Source organism: Rosa rugosa, chromosome 2 (genome assembly GCF_958449725.1).
Source record: "Rosa rugosa chromosome 2, drRosRugo1.1, whole genome shotgun sequence".
Classification (NCBI taxonomy): domain Eukaryota; kingdom Viridiplantae; phylum Streptophyta; class Magnoliopsida; order Rosales; family Rosaceae; genus Rosa; species Rosa rugosa.
Window position 1 is genome coordinate 72,501,146 of NC_084821.1, and position 17,786 is coordinate 72,518,931.

The 17,786-nt window shown below is 39.2% G+C and overlaps 1 protein-coding gene across 1 annotated transcript; it reads left to right on the forward strand.

The window, feature by feature from the left end:
• The first annotated feature begins 302 nt into the window (after positions 1-302).
• Positions 303-12,695, forward strand: LOC133730034 (sister chromatid cohesion protein PDS5 homolog A). The gene is made up of 34 exons (XM_062157681.1): positions 303-619; positions 1,706-1,909; positions 2,030-2,211; positions 2,634-2,760; positions 2,880-3,098; positions 3,438-3,654; positions 3,741-3,886; positions 3,983-4,128; positions 4,651-4,800; positions 4,927-4,975; positions 5,055-5,246; positions 5,742-5,924; positions 6,257-6,411; positions 6,492-6,618; positions 6,731-6,880; positions 6,968-7,027; positions 7,342-7,478; positions 7,582-7,699; positions 7,865-7,999; positions 8,095-8,294; positions 8,708-8,864; positions 8,982-9,128; positions 9,231-9,311; positions 9,418-9,855; positions 9,941-10,087; positions 10,192-10,299; positions 10,448-10,527; positions 10,712-10,763; positions 10,854-10,940; positions 11,050-11,087; positions 11,234-11,296; positions 11,387-11,535; positions 11,637-12,064; positions 12,168-12,695. The coding sequence occupies exons 1-34, from the start codon at positions 527-529 to the stop codon at positions 12,216-12,218; spliced, it is 5,016 nt and encodes a 1,671-aa protein (XP_062013665.1). The 5' UTR covers positions 303-526; the 3' UTR covers positions 12,219-12,695.
• Positions 12,696-17,786: the final 5,091 nt, after the last annotated feature.

The following is a 17,786-nucleotide window of genomic DNA, read 5'->3' on the forward strand; positions in this document are numbered from 1 at the left end:
AACTTGCAAAGTCACAGGACACAACGGGGCCGTTAAGAAAGAGGGCCAGGTGCGTACTGGATCCACCGAGTCTTTTACTTATTAGTTCTGAGTTCTGACTTGTCTACGGATTTTGAATCTGTTACTTTGTATATTCTAGATCTAAACAGACCGTATCGATATGGTTAAACTGGCTTGTGGTCCACGGGGGCATGGCGGAGAGAGAACTAAAACCACAGGGGCACAAAAGGAAGACTAATATTGAGTAATACAGAATTATATTGAAATTTCACTTACATTTGAGTTCATTTCGCAGTATTGTTCGAAAACCCAACCCCTGAGATTTCATTTTGAGGAAGAGAGAGAGAGAGAGAGAGAGGCAGTCTCTCAGGCACAGTGACAGCCAGAAAAAAAAAAAAAAAAAAAAAAAAAAATTCCCACAAACCTCCTCGTTTCTTCCTTGGACAACTTTGAATCTCACCCTTATCGACTTCCATGATAGAAGAAGCCTCACCCTCAGTGCTTTGAAACGACGCCGTTGCAAAGAATGGCCCAGAAGGTTGAGCAGCAGCTCAAGGAGGTGGGATCCAAGCTCGAGACCCCTCATTCGTCCAAAGACGCTCTCGTCAAGCTCCTCAAGGTTTTGCATTCCTCTTTTTTTTTCTTACTTAATTCTGTTTCTCTTGTACCTCCTGCTAAATTAAATTATTCACAAACAATTTTATCGTTTTCTTCAGAGTTCGCGCTCGGTAATATTAGTTAATTTTTCTTTTCGGTTTGCTCGGAAACCAGTGAAAGCAAACCATGCTAAAGCGTTACGAAGTTCGAGCTATGCATGCTATTTATATTCTCTAACTTCTTTTATAGCTGGAATTTCTTAGGCTCTGGCAACTAACCTAGGTAGTAGAATTAGGGTTTTCTTAGGGATTTGACACCAGAAGCCTTTTAAGATTTAAAATTGAAGCTGCCTTTTTAGTTTGGGGAATTATGCGGTCTGTTTAGTGAAACGTAGTCTGTTTTTGAGTTTATGAATTCTCCACATTCAAACATGTTAAGGGCTATTTCGTTGATTTCCAACTACAAAATGATTTCAAGAAACACAGGAAGAAAGTTTAGGCTAGAGTTTATGGATGGCTTGAGAGCTAAATTTGGGAGATGATTAAAACTCCAGAGTTACTAATTTTGATAGACAGGAATTACGTTGATGATAACTAGACAGTATAACATGATAGTAACACCGAAACATCCATCCAAATTCGCACAGTCAGAAATTCATTGGGAGTTGAATCTCTTGGTTAACAGATTAACTCTAGGCACTTATGTCTTCTGGTCATGTGGATCTCAAGTCCTGTTGATCACCATGAAGCCAGGACTTTTCATTGCCTCATTCTGATCCTGTAACGTTGGAAGATCGTCAGAGCCTGATTGAGTTCTATATTATTATTAGGTTCTGTCTGGCCTGGGACTGAGCGGGGATTCATCTCTGTTGTCTAAATTTGAATTGCATTGAGAGGAGCTTCTATGTCATTATCACCTTATAATTACCAGTGGATTTTATTTTGCCTTACTGCTGTCTATCGACTCTTATCTGTAATCAGTAGTAGAATAGAGAAGATACTTTTATCAAGTAATCTGTATGCTTATGCTTGTGTACTCTCTAGGCAAAGTTGGGTTTGATTAATGATGACATGTGTACTATTTGTGATTATTGTCTTCCAATTTGCAGCAAGCTCAGTTATGTCTTTCTGAGTTGGATCAGTCACCTCCAGCATCTACCTTGGAGTCAATGCAGCCTTTTCTTAATGCAATAGTCAAGCCAGAACTGTTGAAGCATCAAGATAGAGATGTCAAGCTTCTAGTAGCAACATGTATTTGTGAGATAACCCGGATAACTGCACCAGAAGCTCCTTATAGTGATGATGTGCTAAAGGTGCATTTCTTAAAAGGCAATTGGACGTACTGAGTTTTTTTTTATTTCTTATTCTTTTTATCAACATGCTATGGAATTTCACTCTACTGTCCCACCTGATTGTTCTGTATATCTTTGCAGGATGTTTTTCACCTGATTGTGGGCACTTTTAGTGGATTGAAAGATACAAGTGGTCCATCATTTGGTAGGAGAGTTGTCATACTGGAGACTCTTGCAAAGTATAGGTCATGTGTTGTAATGCTGGACCTCGAATGTGATGATCTGGTGATTGAAATGTTCAGTACATTTTTTGCTGTTGCCAGGTTTGTTTTCTTAACAACAACTTTGTGAGTTTTAGGAATTTCTTGTTTTTGTTGTTTTATGATATCCATTCCACTGCTGTGTATTTTCTCTTGTTTCATATCAATAAAGTCTTGTTTCTATTCAAAAGAATTTCATGATATTCCAAAAGCCTGTTATTATCTCTGTAAGGTGGTCTGTATTCGTAGCATTTCACATCAAACAATACACTTTGATCAAGTATTTGATCCTTCTCTTATAATGACATGTTCAGTTCATCTAATTATGTTGGCTATTACACACTGACCAATAATGATTAGCTGTTTGCTGAAATTTCATTGGGTAGAGGTGTTCACTGGGTGTTAACAGCTCTTTTGTTTTCTTTTTAAAATATATATGTATTTTTACATTAATAACTAATGTCTTGAAATTTTTCTACACACAGAGATGACCACCAAGAAACTGTACTGTCATCAATGCAAACAATCATGATTGTTCTTATAGAAGAGAGCGAGGATTTGCAAGAGGATCTTTTATTTGTCATCTTGTCTGTGTTAGGTCGTAAGAGAAGTGTAAGAGTCTTCCTCTCATTTTATTTTCCTGCTGTATAGATATTACATTAGATGTCTGTCAATATTTTATTTTGCTGCTACATTTCTTTTTGGCTGACCTTGTGGAATTCAAATTGTAGGATATCAATGTGGCTGCTAGGAGACTTGCTATGAATGTTATAGAACAGTGTGCAGGAAAGCTTGAATCTGGTATCAAACAGTTCCTTATATCATCAATGTCAGGCGACAACAAGTCAACCAGTCATCAAATTGATTACCATGAAGTCATCTATGATGTATATCGTTGTGCCCCCCAAATTGTGTCAGCAGTTGTCCCTTACCTAACTGGAGAGCTACTGGTAATAACCAACTCACTGTTCAGCTCGTACTCTCTCTCTCTCTCTCTCTCTATATATATATATATATATATATATATATATATATATATATATATATAAAATATTGAGTTTGCGGACTTGAAGTATTTGTGCAACAATGGTCAATGCCATTAATAACAGTATATAACTCTTGCTTTTGTGACTTTTTCTGAATCTAAGATTTTTATGGAAGACAGATAAACTTTTTCATGCTTTCTTAAAGTTTAAAATCATCACAAACACTTTTTATTTTTTATGCTGTGGGCATGTATATTTCGATCTTTGATGAACAAAGTCTCAGTTTTGATTTTCAACGTGCAGACTGATCAGCTGGACACTCGTTTAAAAGCAGTTAACTTAGTTGGAGACTTATTTTCACTGCCGGGCTCTACCATTTCAGAACCATTTCAGCCAATTTTTTCAGAATTTTTGAAGAGGTTGACTGATAGAGTTGTTGAGGTTCGAATGTCAGTCCTTGAACATGTCAAGAGCTGTATGATGTCAAATCCTTTCAGAGCTGAAGCTCCCGAAATAATCTGTAGGTGCATCTGATTTTCCCTTTTTCTTTCCAATATTCATGCTTGTCTTACACATGCTGATTTTAGTTGCTTTAACATTTTTTAGCTGCCCTCTGTGACCGGCTGTTGGACTTTGAAGAGAAAGTTAGGAAGCAAGTTGTTGCTGTAATTTATGATGTGGCATGTCATGACCTAAATTCCATTCCGCTAGAAACTGTACAACTTGTTGCCGAGCGCCTTCGAGACAAATCTGTATATATGCTTCTCCCAGTTTATATTTGTTTATGCTCATCTGATTTTTACTCTATTGTTATCCATAATACTCCATTTTCTTTCTCCAAATCTCAGGTACTTGTTAAAAAGTATACCATGGAGAGGCTGGCTGAGATATACAGGGTTTATTGTGCAAAGTGCTCTGATGGCTCGACCATTTCCAGTGAATTTGAGTGGATTCCTGGGAAGATTCTGAGATGTTTTTATGACAAAGATTTCAGGTAACCCTCTTTAAGGGTTTTTCATTTTTTAAGGCAACAGCCAAGTTTTCATGGTGCTGAATCACTGTTTATAGACTTGTGCCTTTTTTAATTGTACATGAACATCATGGAGAATTGACAGGTCATTCATGCTTGTAATGAACATCCTTGTGAATTTTTTTCCTTTTAATAATGTTTGTGTTTCATATAAGAAACACTACTCCTATATGTTTGCCCCCCCCCCCCCCCCCCCCCTCTCCTCCCTTTCCCCCCCTGTTTTCCCTTTCTTTCTTTATTGGTTTACAGAAGCTATTTCTGCTTGTAATGATGTTTCTAATGGTTTTTAAGAATGATCAAAGCTCCTGGAGTGGAACTTGACAGCAGATGATTTATTCTAGTGGTAGCTTTAACTGCAGCAACTAAAATATTTACATTCAATTGTATGATGAACATCACATAAGATGATATATTCTAGTGGTAGTTTTAAAACCTGTTAGTGAGCTACTTCTTAGGTCTAAATTGTGAGCATGTAAAATTTTGCAGATCTGATACAATTGAAAATGTTCTTTGTGAGTCTCTATTCCCAACTGATTTCTCTACCAAAGATAAAGTTAAACATTGGGTAAGGGTCTTCTCAGTATTTGATAAAGTTGAGGTGAAGGCACTTGAGAAGATACTGGAGCAGAAGCAAAGGTAAATTGTTCTTGCTTGGCTTTGAACCCGGGCTATGACTTGCAATAAGCCTTTCACCTTTCCAATCTTGGTATTTGCTGAATTGTGCACTGATTTTCAGGGAATTTCCTCTTGGATTGATTGCAGGTTACTACAAGAGATGCAGAAGTATATGTCACTTAGGCAGGTGCATCAGGTAAGCAAATGTTGGAAGGCTAGTAAGTTTGAAATGCCATGTATGATATTCCAAGAAAAGTGACTGATTTTGATTACAGGATGGTGATGCTCCTGAGATCCAAAAAAAGATTCAGTTTTGTTTTCGTATAATGGCACGCTCGTTTGCTGACCCTGCAAAGGCTGAGGAAAATTTTCAGTTTCTTGATCAATTGAAGGATGCTAACATCTGGAAGATTCTAACGAACCTTGTTGATCCAAACACTAGCTTCCATCAAGCCCGAACTTTACGGGTAAGAATTAACATATTCATTGATTCGATAATTTTATCATATAATTAGAGGTAAAAGTGGTGAAAATGGTTTAGGCACTGGAGTTAATTTAGCAATCTGTACATACTATCAATGCACCTGGCAATCCCCGGTTGGTATCCATAGTCAAAGGCCTCATGCCTTACTCTCTTACTGCTATGCCACCAATAGCTGCCAGTCTCACCTTTTACCCTTCCCCACTTCCAACACACACGTAGACAAGTATATTAAATCTTGGGCTGTCATACATGTCTTAAAATTCCTGTTATGTCACATTGTTGTTGGTGTATGTCTATCCTCAACTTGTCATTTCTACTATTAAAAGCTAAGTCCAGTCTTTTTAAACTTGAAGTCAGGAGCCTAGTATGAGATTTAATTGTCTGACCCTAACCTGCTCTCACCTTTCTTGATTAGTACATAAAAAGCTTATTACGGTCGTACATAAAATGATAGTAATGCAGCCTTTCCTTCTTGCAGGATGAATTGCTTAAAATTTTGGGCGAAAAACACCGACTATATGACTTTCTTAGTACTCTCTCCGTGAAATGTTCTTATCTACTTTTCAACAAGGAGCATGTGAAGGAAATTCTTCTGGAGGTTGCCATGCACAGATCTACTGCAGATATACAATATAAGCTATCTTGTATGAATATTTTGGTGGTAATGACACATAATTTCTTGTCCCTTCTCTATAGATGAACCTATAGAATGTTTTTACTCAATAGTATCAGTACCATCTGCTGCTTCTCGCCTTACATTAGTGGCATCACTGTCTTCTTCACATCAGTATATCAGTATCTGTTACTTTTGTCTTTTGCTTCCCACTAATCTATATGTTATCATTTGAGTTAGGAAGTTTTACAATGTTTGTCTGGCCTCAAGTATAATAGTTACAATAGCTTGCAGTTTTTTCACAAAAGTTTAAGCTTAAGCCAATGTTATTCGAGTATTTTCAAGTGTCTGTTTCAAAATCTCCTTTGTTTTATTTCCAGATTCTTGCTCGCTTCAGTCCATTGCTACTTAGTGGAACAGAAGAGGAACTGGTAAATTTTCTCAAAGATGATGATGAAGCTATAAAAGAAGGAGTTTTGAATGTTTTAGCAAAGGCTGGTGGTACCATCCGGGAAAATCTTGCAGTGTTATCAAGGTTCGACTGTTAAATTCTTTAAACTATCAGATCATTCCTCTTTTATATATTGCTCATTATTACTTATTCTTCACTTGCAGTTCGATAGACCTTATATTGGAGAGGTTGTGCTTGGAGGGCAGTAGAAGACAGGCAAAATATGCTGTACATGCCTTGGCGGCTATAACAAAGGATGATGGGCTTAAATCACTTTCTGTTTTGTACAAGGTTTAAGATCATAATTACTTTATGCATCACAACTAGATCCCATTAATTTGTAATTTTGTAGAACTTGATCATTGTGTTAGCAGTTGGGGTGTTGATGTTTTTAAATTTGCAGAGGCTTGTGGATATGCTCGAGGAGAAGACACATTTGCCTGCTGTACTACAATCTTTGGGGTGTATAGCTGAGACTGCAATGCCAGTCTTCGAAACTAGAGAAAGTGAAATTGAAAAGTTTATAATAGAGAAGATCCTAAAACTCAATGATGTATGCCTTTCAAACTTACTGTGTTGTGATTATTTGGTTATGACATCAGATAATTTGTTTTCTTATATATGGATGCTTTACTCTCAGAAACCAGGTGATAATAAGAAGGCATCTTGGGATGACAAAAGTGAGCTTTGTTCCTTAAAGGTTGGTCGATCTTGTGTTGATTTTATTCTTATGATTACCATATAAAATTCTGTGCTTAAGTTCTTTTTTGTATTAATGTTCCTCAATGAAATAAAAACAATATTTAGTCCCTTGTTAAGGATTTTATATATCGGATTCAAGCTGTATGCCTGTACCTGTTGATGTAATGCTTTTCTGAAAACTCCCTTTACTTTTTATATGTTGTTGTTGCTATTATTATTATTTTCTATACCCTAAACCCTATTATATATATATATATATATATATATATATATATATATATATTTTTAACATTCATCTATTTTGAGCTGTAGATATATGGAATTAAGACCTTGGTGAAAAGCTACTTGCCTGTCAAAGATGCTCAGGTTCGCCCCGGCATTGATGGTCTACTGGAAATATTAAGAAACACACTTTCTTGTGGAGAAATATCCAAAGACATAGAATCAAGGTAATAAAAAAAAAAAATTTCTTCCTAGTTTATTGATCAATGTACTTGACTTTGTTCCTTGTAATATGAGGCGTAATTGATGTGAAGTCTTTTTTATGTACAGTTCAATTGACAAGGCCCATTTAAGGCTTGCTTCTGCAAAGGCCGTTCTCCGTCTATCAAAGCACTGGAATCATAAGATACCTGTTGATGTCTTCCACTTAACCTTGAAGGTTTCAGAGGTGGAGCTCTTGTATTCCAAGATTTTCTGTATTGCTATATTTTTTATTTTTGTTGTGCTTTTTATCAACTTTTGTTTTTTTTTTGTTTTTGTTTTTTATTTTCATGTTCATGTAATAGCTACATGTCTCTTAGTCTTTATGTATTTGTGTTTTTGGCTGTTCTAGATTAGCTTCCCTCAAGCAAGGAAACTATTCCTTAACAAAGTTCATCAATACATAAAGGACCGGCTTTTGGATGCAAAATATGCTTGTGCATTCTTTTTCAACATATTTGGATCAAAGTCGGCAGAATTTCAAGAGGTAGCCATACTAATTTGATTTGTTGAGGGCAATTTTTCATTTACTGTGTTTAATGTGTTTATTGGCTGAGTTTTGGATTTTGTTTAAAATGGCAGGAGAAACAAAATCTAGCTGACATTATTCAAATGTATCACCAAACAAAGGCTCGACATCTCTCTATTCAATCTGATGCTAATTCCTTGACTGCATATCCGGAGTACATCCTCCCTTACTTGGTTCATGCGCTTGCCCATCATTGTTGTCCTAATATTGATGAATCCAAGGATGATGTCAAAGCTTTTGAACTGATATACAGGTATTGTATTTTGTCTCAGTTAAATCATAGATACTATTCCCTATTCTTTTAGTTACGCAACAACAGAGAATACACAACAACTACTTGTTTGTGAATTGGACTTAGTCACTTCCCACTTACAAAGGGGAAACTTATGCCACTAGACCAAACGGTACTGGGCAGATAAGATTTTATCTGAAGTAGCTGTCTTTGAATCTCTGGAGGCTAAACTTGAATTACGTGCCTTTTTGTTAGCACATGCATGTTGGTATAGATAATTTTTCATACATATACACTGGCAAAGATTTTGGAGCTTGAGTGATCGAGCTACACCAGACTGAATAATTTGGATTTACAGGCTTTTAATAATTAATAATCTCTTGACTTTCGAAATGCTCAGTTTCACTGAATTTGTCATCTTCTGTACTTTTCAGGCAATTGCACTTAATTCTGTCTATGTTGCTACATAGAGATGAAGATGCCAAGTTGGAATCAGGTAGCAACATTGAAAAGGAGGACCTTTCTGCTATAGTCTCTATCTTTCACAGTATCAAGACCTCTGAAGATATATATGATGCAGCGAAGTCAAAGGTTGTGTATAGTATATCTCTTGTTCATATTGTTTGCTTTTACACAGCTACATAAGCATATTCGATCATTGACTCCTCCCAGTTTCAAGCTTACATCTGTAATAATTTGAACTTGCAGAATTCACATGCTATTTGTGACCTGGGGCTGTCAATTACCAAGCGCTTAGCCCCAAAGGAAACTGATTTACAAGTGTTGACTGCATCAGTTCCTTTGCCTTCTATGCTGTATAAACCGTATGAGAAAAAGGAAGGAGATGATTCAGTGGTATGGAATATTATTTCTTTACCCTTTCTGGATGTGACATGTAATGATCAAATACTCTCACCTTTCTGCTATATTTAATTATGTACTCCATGTGTTTGATAGGCTATTGAAGCACAAACGTGGTTGGCTGATGACAGTGTGCTGACTCACTTTGAATCACTTAAGTTAGACACTACTGAAACGGTATGTTATCCTGTGGAAGGACACTTGTGATCTCTTATAATATGCTATTATATTTGGTTCCCCTCTGATCTTTAGTGACTATGCACTGCTTCTTTTGTCACCACAGGGAATTTCCATAATTGCTGAGGATGAAGTTCTGATAGATGGTGAAAAAGATGGAAATGAAGTTCCTTTGGGAAAAATTATAAAGCACTTGAAGTCTCAGAAGATCAAGGCTAAAAAGGTGAAAAAGAACAAGGTTTCATCTGCTAATCCAGAGAAGGCTGAGAATGATGTTGATATCTTGAATATGGTCCGGGAGATAAATTTGGATAACTTGGGAGAATCAAGTAAGTTTGAATCAAGTAATGGTCATGAAAATCTGCCTGGCAAGAAATCAAGAATAGATACAACGCACCAAAAGGGTAACAAAAGAAAAGCTAGTGATGGAGCATCTGTTCCAGTACCTAAACGGAGGAGGTCATCCTCCACTCATAGTGCTATCAAATCTCCCAGAAGTACATCAAAGTCTCCTTTAAGCGCTTCACTTGATGATTCACACAATGTAAGAATTTCATCATTTCAATACATTGTCATAACTTCTGAGGCCTATCCTAAGTTCCTGACTGTAAAGATAAATGTTTATGCAGAGAAAATTGGGTGAAAGCATGGAGTCAGCTTTGTTGGTATCGTGCATCCGGAAGAATGCTACCTCCTCATCAAAACGTAAAGGCAGAGCTTCAGATCCTGGTCTTCATGATGAGGAAAATGAAGTAGGAGAAGACAGTGACCGTGACGTGAGTTCTTATTATTGAATCACATATTTTTGGACCGAAAGTCACGTGCCTTCAATGTTCCGCTAGCTGTCAGCATGATAATATACTCTCTCTCTGTATTTCAGGAGCCCAATGTGCTTGAGACTGGCAAGAAGGACCCAAATAGTGAGTACCAGTCTCCCACAAGACCCATCAAGAAGCTGAAAAGAAAAAGCATGTCAGGATCTGCAAAGGTGAGTTGATTCAGCCCTTCTGAACAAGCCTAATAGTCTGAAAAGAAAAAAAAATTAAATAAACAAACTAACAAATTAGTGGTGATCTCATCAACTGGATAAGCCTCTTTATATTTTTGAACTGATGCAACTTTCATACTTTCTGTAGTCCAAATTCAAGGAAGGTGGAAAAGATATCGAAGACTTGATTGGCTGCAGAATAAAAGTGTGGTGGCCTATGGATAGGAAGTGAGTGCTTATATGCTGACAATAAATACAGGAGGCTTCTCTCCTTGTTGTTTATTAGCAAAGAATATTCTCAAGTTTTACTTAGACTTTATCATACTAGTAACTGCAACAATTTGATTATTAACTATCATGTAAGTAAGGACAACAGTACTCTATTGACTTATTTTACCGGCAAAATCTGCAGATTTTATGAAGGGACGGTGAAGTCTTATGATACACTAAAGAGAAAGCATGTGGTAAGTTACAACTTCTCGCTTGTGTTCTCTTATAATGTTAGATTACATGATGTAAAGTTCACTATAATTGACTTTCATCATTGATGGAAGGTACTTTATGCGGATGGTGATGTAGAAGTGCTTCGGCTAGAAAAGGAACGGTGGGAGCTCGTTGACAATGGTCGCAAGCCCACAAAGGTCTGAAAAGTTTTTTTATCGTAAATCTGCTCTTTAGCTTTTTGTCCTTTCCAATAAAGGAATTAGTGCCGACATATTTCTGACACATAACACGTCTTGTCATTTACAGAAGTCAAATTCTTCAAAGAAATCCCCTTCAAAAGAAGTGTAAGTATATTCTTTCTGATACCAACTTCTTAGAAGGTTTTTCAAAATGATTGAAAAAGGGAGAATCATTGCTGGGCTTTTATGGAATATTAGTGCGTCCCTGGGCATTATCTCTTCATGTTCTTACCTTCCTTTTATTGTTACAGGACACCTGGTCAAAAAAGTAAAAGTATGGGTAGTTCTAGTAAGAGCAAGAAATCCTCTAAAACGTGAGTGAAACGCGCATCGTTGGTGCTTGCCTGAGAATTTTATTTTACTTACTAATGGAAGTTGTGAATTGATTGATTTTGATTTTCCAGAGTTAAGAAGAAAAGAACACCGAGTAAAAACTTGGACGGGAAAAAGGGTGGATCAAAGAGAAAACAGTGGGGAAGTAGGGAAAGAGAGAGTTCTGATGTGTCGAATATTGAGCCTAATTTGGTCTCTAAAGTGGATGAAATGAACTCAGGTAAGGTTTCTTGCATGGCTGATGCACGTCAGTTCCTCAGCCAAGCAGCAATTACACATATTTAAACTTGGCGTCTATAAAATCAGTCTTTCCGTTTGCAGGTAGTTCAGGAGGTGCTGAAAGAAAGGATGTGAATGTGTCAGATGAGGTGGACTCTGACAAGGAAGTGAAGTCAGTTTCCAAAGGAAATCTGCTGGAAGAGGCAGAAAGTCCAAATCCAAATATTGAGGACTCTGATGAAGAGATGCCTGATTCTGAAGTGAGGCCTGCTGGAGATATGGACAGCATCGGACAAAATACTGAAAATACAGTTGACGAGAAGCTTCCTTCAGAAGAGAAACAAACAGATGAATTAAATAGATCTTCCTCGAGAGAGGATAATGAGGAAGAGTCGTCAGATTCTGAAGGGAGTAAAGAAAAAAATGATGTCCATGGTGACCGTACAAAACTGAAGAAACCCCATGTACCTGTGGAGCCCTCAAGCCCTTCTGATGCTGGGGATCTTGAACTTTCCGATGATGAACCCCTTGTACTCTCTCTCTCTCCGGCCTTGCTAGCTTAGTGCTTTACTAGAATGAAGTTTTGTTTGTGGTTTTTTAGTTTTAACTTCTTTTTTTTTCCCCTGGATGCAGAGCAATTTTACACTCCGTGTAGGGAAAAGAGCTTCAAAGAGAGTACGATAAGTGGTTCAGCAACTTTTACGAGCTAGGCTGTGGGTATGAAGAGTATAGTGTTATCCGTGCAGTCTCTTGTTTTGGCGTGGGGCGGCAGACAGCAAAAGAAGATGAAAGACATTCAACAATGGGAAGGAGCAGCTCTTATGTAGAATGTAAAAATAACAGTAGGCATCCCACTCTAGGTAGAAGATGTTAGTGCGCGTGTAACAATGTTGGGGCGACATTTTGCAAGTGACAATGTACCACTAGTGATAGTTGATAGGTTTTGACGTATGATTGATGGGCCGTAGTAGTCATAATCTTAGCTTCAGTGGCTCACATGTACAGTTATACGTGGGGAATAATCATATGCTCTCTGTTTGAATTCTAATGTCCATGAAACAATACTTGGACTGCCTACTTTTGTGTAGCTTTGAGTTTGATTTACCATTCGTTTGCTTGTGCAGTTACATGTAATGTAATTGCCTGGATTGGATTGGATTGCTTTTTGGAACTGAATAATTTGCACACAAGGAGACATGGTAATACCAGCAGTCAAGACGTGTTGGCCGATCTGGCAAACGAGTTGGCTGTGACCATTATGTCTTCGGCTTCAAAGATTAATTTGACCATCCATCTCTGTTCATAGGGTCAGAGTATTCTATTTTAGTGACAAAACCTAATGTTTAGTCATAAAGCTAAATCCGTAGATTTGGATCGCACGTGGGATTGAGGATGTTGAACGCTTTGTTTGGCACCAAAGCAAATGCGTTTACATTCAAACCCACTCACCAACCATGTTTTGAAGTTGAACCTTGACTTATACTGTACAGCCAATGGTGTTTCTAATGTTTGGTTTTTGCTAAACAACTACTCAACTAGTATGGTTGAATGCATTCATTATACATGGTAGAGGTGGCAAACGGGCCACTAAGCACGAGCACGGCACGGGCCCGGCACGCTTAAAAGCGGCCCGGCACGACCCAAGCCCGTTAGTGACGCGGCACGACCCGAGCACGTTAGAATAACGGGTCGGGCTGGGCCTAAGAATATTGGCCCATTGGCCCGGCCCGGCCCGAGCCCGTAATGGGCCCGGCACGGCCCGAGCACGACATATTGTGGGCCGGCCCGTTACAAACACAAAATTTCATTTTGTTTTTAAAAATATTAAAAAACTACAATGATGAGATTTGAATATGAGACCTTTTTATTTAAAATCTCATGACAATTCCACCAATGTTTTCTTTTATATTGTCAAAATAATGAAACAAAACATTATATCCTTATTTTGACATTAGTATTTTTTCTAAATATTAAATATATGTTTATTAATAAAGACTAATCTCATAATAATACAACTATAGAATGAAGGAAAGAATAATAGATACTAAATCTTCATTATATTAATAAAGATTAATCTCACAATAATACAGTTTTTACTGTTGTAGAGAAACTGAAATTGAGAGGAATTTGCTGTGTGTTCTCATTGATAATAGGGGACCTCTTTATATAGAGGATTACAATGCATAGAATCTCAATCATACAAGGAAAGTAATCGTACATTGAATAGGAATCTAGATCATTCTAATTTAACCCTATTACCACTAGGTCAAGTAACCTAGAGTTTGGGCCAAACACAAATAGAGATATCCTTAAACACTCCCCCTTGTGTTGTCCAAACGCGGTGCTTCTCTCGTTGCCTCGTTAAAAACCTTGCCGAGTAACAAAAACCCAGTGGGACAAAAATAACCTCGGTCGAAGGGGAAAAAGAGCACAACACACCCTTCACGTTTCGAGGTGAACATGTAGACATCTCCCCCTGATGTCTGCGCCTCTCCCTGATGACTACGATCATGGGAGTTCAGATAATTTCCGCAAGCCAATTCTTGCCACATGTTTCTCGAACGTGGATTTGGGCAATGACTTAGTAAACAAGTCTGCCTCATTGTCCTCAAATCGAACCTGGTTCACTTTGATCTTGAGGAGCTTCTGTTGTTGCTGATTGTAGAAGAATTTGGGCGATATATGCTTGGTGTTGTCGCCTTTGATGTAGCCTTGCTTCATTTGTTCAATGCAAGCAGCATTATCCTCATAAATGCTCGTTGGCTCATCTGTGGTAGACTTCAAACCACAATTGCTTCGAATATGCGTAACTATGGATCGAAGCCATATACATTCACGAACTGCTTCGTGAAGAGCAATAATCTCTGCATGATTCGAAGAGGTAGCGACTAAGGTCTGCTTTGTAGACCTCCAAGATATCGCGGTCTTTCCCATGGTGAAAACATAACCAGTTTGGGAGCGACCTTTGTGCGGGTCAGAGAGGTACCCAGCATCAGCAAAACCTTCCAAAACACTTATATTGTTTTGGGATGGGGATAGGGAACGCAGTCCACCATGTGTGGCGTCCCTGGCACTTGATGGGTCCGAATCTATCTTCTCTCTGTAGGGATAGAATAAGCCCATATCGATCGTACCACTTAGGTATCGAAAGATATCTTTAACACCAGTCCAATGGCGTCGTGTAGGCGCAGAGCTATATCTAGCTAGCAAGTTCACATCGAATGAGATATCCGGTCTTGTGCATTGTGCTAAGTACAATAATGCGCCTATTGCACTTAGGTAGGGCACTTCTGCCTCTAGCACTTCTTCATCGTCATCTTTTGGACGAAATCGATCCTTCTTTGGATCAAGACTACGGACGACCATTGGGGTGCTTGAAGGCTTAATCTTATCAGTGTTGAAACGCCTAAGCATCTTTTGGGTATAAGCTGATTGATGAATCAGGATACCATCTCTACGGTGCTCAAGTTCTAAACCGAGGCAAAACCGTGTTTTCCCAAGATCTTTCATCTCAAACTCGGATTTCAAGTGTTCAGCGGTTTCCCTTAACTCTTTAAGGGTGCCAATTATGTTCATGTCATCGACATAAACCGCTACTATTGCAAATCCGAAACTTGTCCTCTTTATGAACACACATGGGCATAGTTCATTGTTGACATATCCCTTTTCAATCAAGTAGTCACTTAGACGGTTATACCACATCCGTCCGGATTGTTTCAATCCATATAGTGAGCGTTTCAATCTAATTGCAAACGCGCTCCGTGGTTTAGAGCCACTTGATTTGGGTAACTGAATTCCGTCTGGAATCTTCATGTATATCTCTGTATCTAGATCCCCATATAGATACGCAGTAACCACATCCATAAGCTGCATGTTCAGTTTTTCAGAAACTACTAAACTGACAAGGTAGTGGAACGTTATGACATCCATTACGGGAGAATAGGTCTCCTCGTAGTCGATTCCAGGGCGTTGTGAGAAACCTTGCGCCACAAGGCGAGCTTTGTACCTTACAATCTCATTTTTCTCATTACGCTTTCTAACGAATACCCATTTGTGACCAACTGGTTTGGTGTTGGGCGGTATTGGCACAACTGGTCCGAATACCTTTCTTTTCTCTAGAGAATCAAGTTCTGCCTGGATCGCATCTTTCCACTTTGGCTAATCAGCTCTACGTTGGCATTCATCAACGGAGCGTGGTTCGATGTCATCGGTCTCAATAATCTCACGCGCCACTGAATACGCGAATACATCATCAATGATGATGGAGTTTCTTTCCCACGTCCCATGTACACTAGTGTAATTAACAGAGATCTCTACGTTCTCAGGGATAGGTTCTGACATTGAGGCGTCCCCCAATGATGTCTCTTGGACATAACCATAATCCGGAACATTCTCATGGGACGGATTTTGAGTATCGATGATCAAAGGATTTGTTTGTGCCTCATTCGCTCTCTTTCTAGGGCGAGTATCATTCGAACCAATCGGTCTACCGCGCTTTCTTGCGGGACCTGCGGCCATAGATGCCACATCATTGCCATGTTGGGAAATGGCGCCATCTCCTGGTGTCACAGGAGAGGCGTGATGTCCAGTATTTGGGACATCGATCCTTGCAGGCACGTTTGCAACAGGTATGTGTGATCTCGTCACTTTGGCAACATCAGAAAACGCATCAGGCAGAGTGTCTTCTACGTTCTGGAGCTCGATTATTCTTCGCACTTCAAGTTCGGACTGTGCGGTACGGGGATCGAGATGAGACATAGTGGGGACAGACCACGACAATTCCTGTCGTTCCTGTTGAACATATGTGTTCTTATCTCCCCCTAACGATGGGAAGACTGTCTCATCAAAGTGACAATCCGCAAATCTAGCGGTAAAGAGATCGCCTGTCGAAGGTTCAAGGTAGCGGACGATCGTTGGAGATTCATATCCAACATAAATGCTCATTCGTTGTTGTGGACCCATCTTAGTTCGCTGTGGCGGCGTAATAGGCACATAAATGGCACACCCAAAAATGCGTAAGTGCGAGATATCAGGCTCGTACCCAGTCACTAGCTGTAACGCAGAGTAAGATTGGGTGGCAGTGGGTCGTAGACGAATTAGCGTCGCTGCATGCAATATTGCATATCCCCAAGCAGAAACAGGGAGATTGGTGCGCATAACCAATGTCTGTGCTATCATCTGTAGTCGTTTGATAGCGGCTTCTGCGAGACCATTTTGGGTATGAACATGGGGAACTGGATGCTCTACATCAATCCCCACTGACATGCAATAGTCATCGAATGTTTTCGATGTAAACTCCCCAGCATTATCAAGTCGAATTGACTTAATAGGATGGTCAGTGTAGTGAGCCCGTAGACGGATAATCTGGGCGAGGAGTTTAGCATAAGCAGCATTTCGAGTGGACAGTAGCGCGACATGTGACCAGCGTGTCGACGCATCAACCAATACCATAAAGTATTTAAAAGGTCCGCATGGTGGTTGAATTGGTCCACAGATATCCCCTTGGATTCTCTGTAAGAACGAAATGAGGATTTTGGGATCCTTTGCGTAGGACGATCTCGGTCCTAATTTCCCGAAGGAACAGGCTTTGCAGAAAGAGCGAGGGGCCTTAGAAGCAACCAATGAAGATTTTGGTTGGGCCTGAGCGTCTGTAGCGCTATTAGAAGTAAAGTGTGTGACTACATCTCCCATTATGGCGTTAGAGCCATGGAAATTGGTGTGTGTGGCGTCATGGCCACTAGGAGGGACAACCATGGCGTCATGCTCATGGTTGGCGCCATTAATGGCGTCACCACATGGGACTTGGGCGGTCCTATGGCGCCCCAAGACGGCTGTAGCTCCAGATGCTGCAATTGTTGCGGTCTTGCTAAGTCCTGGAATCAATTTTCGATTCTTGCTTCTTCTCACTCTGAAGAATGGATGTCCGTGTGAAGTCTTTAGTATACGGAGCATCATATCACGACCAGGATGTCCTAGTCGGTCATGCCAAAGCCAATATGTGTCTGAATCCAAGATATCATCTCTTATGACATTATTGGATTCAATAGGTCGAATTGTAATGACATAAAGTCCACTAGATTGACACATAAGCTTCTCTAAGATGCGCTTTCTTCCGCAATCATTAGAGGTAATGCAAAGGAATTCTATTCCGTTCTCACTGTGCGTTTCCGCATGGAATCCGTTGGCTCTAATATCTTTAAAACTCAATAAGGTTCGATTTGCCTTAGGAGCGTAGAGAGCTTCAGTGACTTT

What these genes read in the sequence shown, in the direction of transcription:
- LOC133730034 (XM_062157681.1), top strand. Translation starts at nt 527, where the DNA reads ATGGCCCAGAAGGTTGAGCAGCAGCTCAAGGAGGTGGGATCCAAGCTC. An exon ending in CTTGTATGAATATTTTGGTG is followed by an intron (nt 5,925 to 6,256) that starts GTAATGACACAT and finishes TTTTATTTCCAG; the next exon opens with ATTCTTGCTCGCTTCAGTCC. An exon ending in AGCAAGAAATCCTCTAAAAC is followed by an intron (nt 11,297 to 11,386) that starts GTGAGTGAAACG and finishes TTGATTTTCCAG; the next exon opens with AGTTAAGAAGAAAAGAACAC.